The 4603-nt window shown below is 45.3% G+C and overlaps 1 protein-coding gene across 1 annotated transcript; it reads left to right on the forward strand.

The window, feature by feature from the left end:
• Positions 1 to 1788: 1788 nt before the first annotated feature.
• LOC123236201 (mesoderm posterior protein 2-like) lies at positions 1789 to 4382 on the forward strand. The gene is made up of 2 exons (XM_044662493.1): positions 1789 to 2658; positions 4194 to 4382. Exons 1-2 carry the CDS (start codon positions 1789 to 1791, stop codon positions 4380 to 4382), a joined length of 1059 nt encoding a protein of 352 aa, XP_044518428.1.
• The last annotated feature ends 221 nt before the right edge of the window (positions 4383 to 4603 follow it).

Here is a 4603-nt window from a genome sequence, read left to right on the forward strand (position 1 = left end):
CAATATCAGAGATCACCTAATCCAACCTCTTCCTCTTTATCCTCACACTTTAAAGAGAAAATAGAGAAGTGACTTTGCAGGCCACAGGGCGAGTTAGTGCTAGAATACTTGGGCCAACCAAATCTCCTGAGGCTTTGGAGAGTCTTGCCACTCATGCCCTCCTGATCAAAAGTCTTCAAAGGCTCTCTACTGCCATTTAACTTAGAGCAAATCTGAAACCCTTAACCTGGCTCTCAAAGCTCTCCATAGATAGAGTCCTTCCATTTCCAACTTCATCTCCTACTCTGTTCCTCCACATTTGCCAGTCTAGTCTGCACATTGTACCCACCTTGTACATTCTTTCCTATCTCTGGTCCTTTGTTCAGGCTCTTCCCTCCACTAGAATGTAAGCTCCTTATGAGTAGGAATTTTTTCACTATAGTAGGCACTAACCTACTTTTTGGCTGGTTGACTGGTCTAGAATGCTCTATCTTCTTGCCCATCCTTCAAGGACCAGTCCAGATTCCATCTGCTCCATGAAACCTTCCAACTATCTCAGTCCTCATTGCTTACTCACTCTTTCCTTTGGACTAATACAGCCATTAGTGCTCATACTACTCATTTTTTTAAACCCTTACCTTTTGTCATGGTAACAGCCCCTAAGACAGAGGACAATAGCTAGGCAGTTGGGATTAAGTGACTTGCCCAGGGTCACACAGCTAGGAAGTGTCTGAGGCCAGATTTGAACCCAGGTCCGCCTGACTCTAGGCCTGGCACTCTATCCACTGCCATCTAGTTACCCTATTTGACATTTATGGATTATTTTACTATTATATATAAATATACTATATATTTTTACTATTTTCTCCAGTCATCTCATAGAGTTTTATCCCATTCCTTTATAGTGCATGAAAAATCCAATTCCTCTTTCTTGAATCGATCAACACTTATTAAGCACTTACTCTGTTGTTGCAGGTATTATGCTAGGGATACACCCATGAGAGACACCTATTAGACACAGGAGTGGAAACCAGGACATACACTAGAACTTATTAATATCTTACCTACAATTACTTGGCAAATCAAGATGTGTGCTTAAGAGGAACCTTGTTCTAAGCATGGCCAACGCTCCTTGTACTAAGCATGGCCAACCTTCTCCTGTCTCATTTGTGACCTTGGGCAAATAACTCAATGTTGTGCTTCAGTTTCCCCATCTGTTAGTGGAAGGGGCTTAGACCTTAGCACAAAGCCAAGTGCAAGGGGATGGTACCACTCAATCAATGCCAAGAGATGATGGGAGTGAGGATGATAAGTCATTTTATTATCCTGGTAATCATTCTAGTAGCTGAGTTCCCGACCTGGTGCCTTTGCCTTCACCCCTTCCTCGATAGACATGTTGTTTCCCAAAGCCGAGGGCCTTGATTACAGTAGCTCCTGCTCAGAGTAACTTGCTGAAGGCAGATCTGGGTTGTCTTGGATTGATGGGGAGAATGGAGATAGTGGGGTGTCTTGGAGGGGTGGGAAGGATGGTGAGAAGGTTAACAGCTGCCGTTCAGATGTGAATTGTCTTTTCCACACTTTCCTTGCTCTATGGAGCTTCAATTAAAGCAGTGAAGGAGTCAGAATCCACACCTCTGCAAATGGGCTCTCTTTCCCAGAGCCCCCCTACCCCATTCTTTCCCTGGGCTCTGTGGGTTTTGACACCTCCATGCCACATGACAGGGGGCCATCTCACACCTTGCTCTCAGGATAAAAACTCTAGCCTGCCTAACTTACTCCCCAGTCTCTCCTTGGAGCTGTCCCCCAACCATGGCTAACTCTCCCCATCAGCAATACACCAGGCAGGAAGACTGGCTGCTACCCCAGGACTGGAGCTGGGGCTGGGGGAGCCACTCTGACTCAACTTCACCTACCTCCTCTTCTGATTCCTATAGCTCATCCCCATCCTATGGACAACCAAGCACCACAGAAAGCCTTCCCCAGCCTCTGGACTGCCACCTTCAAGAACCCCCTACTTCTGTCCCTTTCCAAAGGAGCAGAAGAGAACGAGGTGGCCCAGGCAATGGGCAGAGGCAGAGTGCCAGTGAGCGTGAGAAGCTGAGGATGCGCAACCTATCCCGGGCCTTACATGATTTGCGGCGCTATCTACCACCCTCAGTGGCACCTGTTGGACAAAACTTGACTAAGATCGAGACCTTGCGGCTGGCTATCCGCTACATTGGTCACCTGTCATCCCTTCTGGGACTCAGTGAGGAGAGCCTAAGGCACCGAAGAAGGGAAGGGGCAATGCAGAGCTGCCCACTCTGCCCTGACAGGCTGGGCTGTTGTTCAGACCGGACCCAGAGCCTCAGTCCAATCTCCCAAGCTTCTAGGGCCTACTCTCCCCAGCTCCCTGGAGCCTGGGGGTCCCCATCTTCTTGCCCATTAGTTCTGCCCCAGTCCAAGCAGTGTGGGGAACAGAACCTTGATACCATATCTTGGGGTTCACCTTCTTACTGCTCGGGATCACTAAGCAGGTTAGATCTGCCAGGAGGAAGACATCAAGCTTCAGAATTTGAGAATCTTCCCCCTGCCTGCCCTGGAATACAGACCCTACCCAAGTTACACTGGGAAAAAACCACCGAAGCTGCTTCCTGGGCAATATCTCCACCCTCCTCTGAGTTGACTACTCTATACCAGGTACAATGTTTCTTCCTCTGTGGGTCTCCACTGAGAAATTCAAACCATAATTGAAATAATTGAGATTGATCAAGGGACAATTTCCAAAGGCTCAAATTTGGATCGGGGAGGAGAGTGGTTTGGGACTGGGGGAGGTGTTTCCTAAACTAATTTCATGGAATAAGGGAATGTTAGAATTGGAAGGGACCTTAGATATGATCTAGCCCAACCCCATTGCATTTGCTATCCTATTTCTACTGGAAGGTGTTCATGGACTTTTAGTGATCAAATAAACCTTCTACAATCTAAACGTCAGGCTTTTGGGTCATCCCCATCTCCAGATCCATTTTAACCAGAAACCCCTAGGACCAATTAAGCCAGAAACACTTAGACCCCTAGCTTGTGCTGATGGTTCTATCATAACTTCTAGTCCTAGTTCCTGGTTTAATTTCCCCTTCATTCAATCAAATATTTATCAAGGGCCTATTAGGTACAAGGCAGTGTTGCAAAGACTGCAACATACAAAAGAGACTGTGAATATTCTTCCACTGGATTTTTCTCCAGTAATGCTTCCCCCATCCAGATTTCCCTGTCCAACTACCATCATGATGCTCTTCTTTCAGGCAGACTAGTGGGACAGGTTGGAGGTTAAAGACAGGAGGCTTATTGTGAGACAGGTGTTTGGGAGAGGGTTGGGTGTTCTTGTGATGAATGGCCCAGTGGCAAATTAACTTTCTTATGGACTGAGGAGCAAGGATTCAGATGGAAATAGTAAAGCATGCTGGCAGAGAAAGTACAATATGCATACAGAGAAAAGAGCCCTGAGTTCAGATCCTATATCTATTTCTTAGTACATCTTTGTGACTTTGAGCAAGCCATTATTTCTCTGAGATTTAGTTTCCTTATTTGTAAAAAATTACAGAATGGAGTAGGTGATCTCTAAAGTCCTTTTTAGCTCTAAATCTTAAGATTCTCTCCTTCTCTGGGAATATGTTTGATTTTCCAGAGGTTCTTTGTCATTACTTTAGACCCACCCAGAAACTCCCAGATTCCACCATCCAGATAAAGGAAGAATGAGAGGCAAAGAAACACCCATCCTTTCTCCATTTCTCTGTCTTCTGTGGAGAATGAATTCATATGTCTCATTGGGAATCTCATGTCCAGACACAGGTGTTATGACAGGGAAAGAAGCCCTAAATTAACTGAACCCCACAGGGACAAGTGCCTTTAGAGGGAAAAGATAGTCCTGTAATTCTCCATTATTCCATCCATGAGGTAGCAAGTCCTTTCTTCTCTGCACTCCCCTGTGTACCAGGGTACTTCTGGGCAATACTAGGCTATTTGTTCAAAGAAAGATGACCGAGATAGAGAGGAACCTGGAAACTGTAGTGACATATGGGATCAGTTTAGCCTGAAAAAGAAAAGCACCCTAAGAAGGGACATGGGAGCCATCTTCTAGTATTTGAAGGGCTACAGAACCATGAAAATCTGGGAAATCAACTAACACTTGGCCAAGCATTTGTGTCACTAATCAACTATTTGTCTTCTGGTTCTAGGTCATCTCCACATCTCCAGAACCCAGTTTGCCAGCTAGCACAGGACCTCATCAGTCACAGCCCGTGCCCCAGAGATGTCAACCAGAGCTGCCAGCACAGTGGGGATGCTGGGGTTACAATGGCCTGGCGTCTGTACAGGAAACAGACCCTTTGCTTGTGTTCAGAGAGGACAGGTCCCCTGAGTGCTGAGGACTTGAGCTCAGAGATTCAGAGCTTGGGTTGGAAGATTGATTTGGTATTCCTTAATTATTCACATGTTTATGTCATAGCTCTTCTCCAGAAAGTTTAAGAATTAAATCTATTTTATCTACTACTCTTCTGAGTTGGTTTTTTTTTTTTTTTGCAAGTTTGGGCTTTTTTTTTTTTTTAACATTTATTAATAATCATTTTTAACATGGTTACATGTTTCA

This window comes from Gracilinanus agilis, chromosome 2 (genome assembly GCF_016433145.1).
Source record: "Gracilinanus agilis isolate LMUSP501 chromosome 2, AgileGrace, whole genome shotgun sequence".
NCBI lineage: Eukaryota > Metazoa > Chordata > Mammalia > Didelphimorphia > Didelphidae > Gracilinanus > Gracilinanus agilis.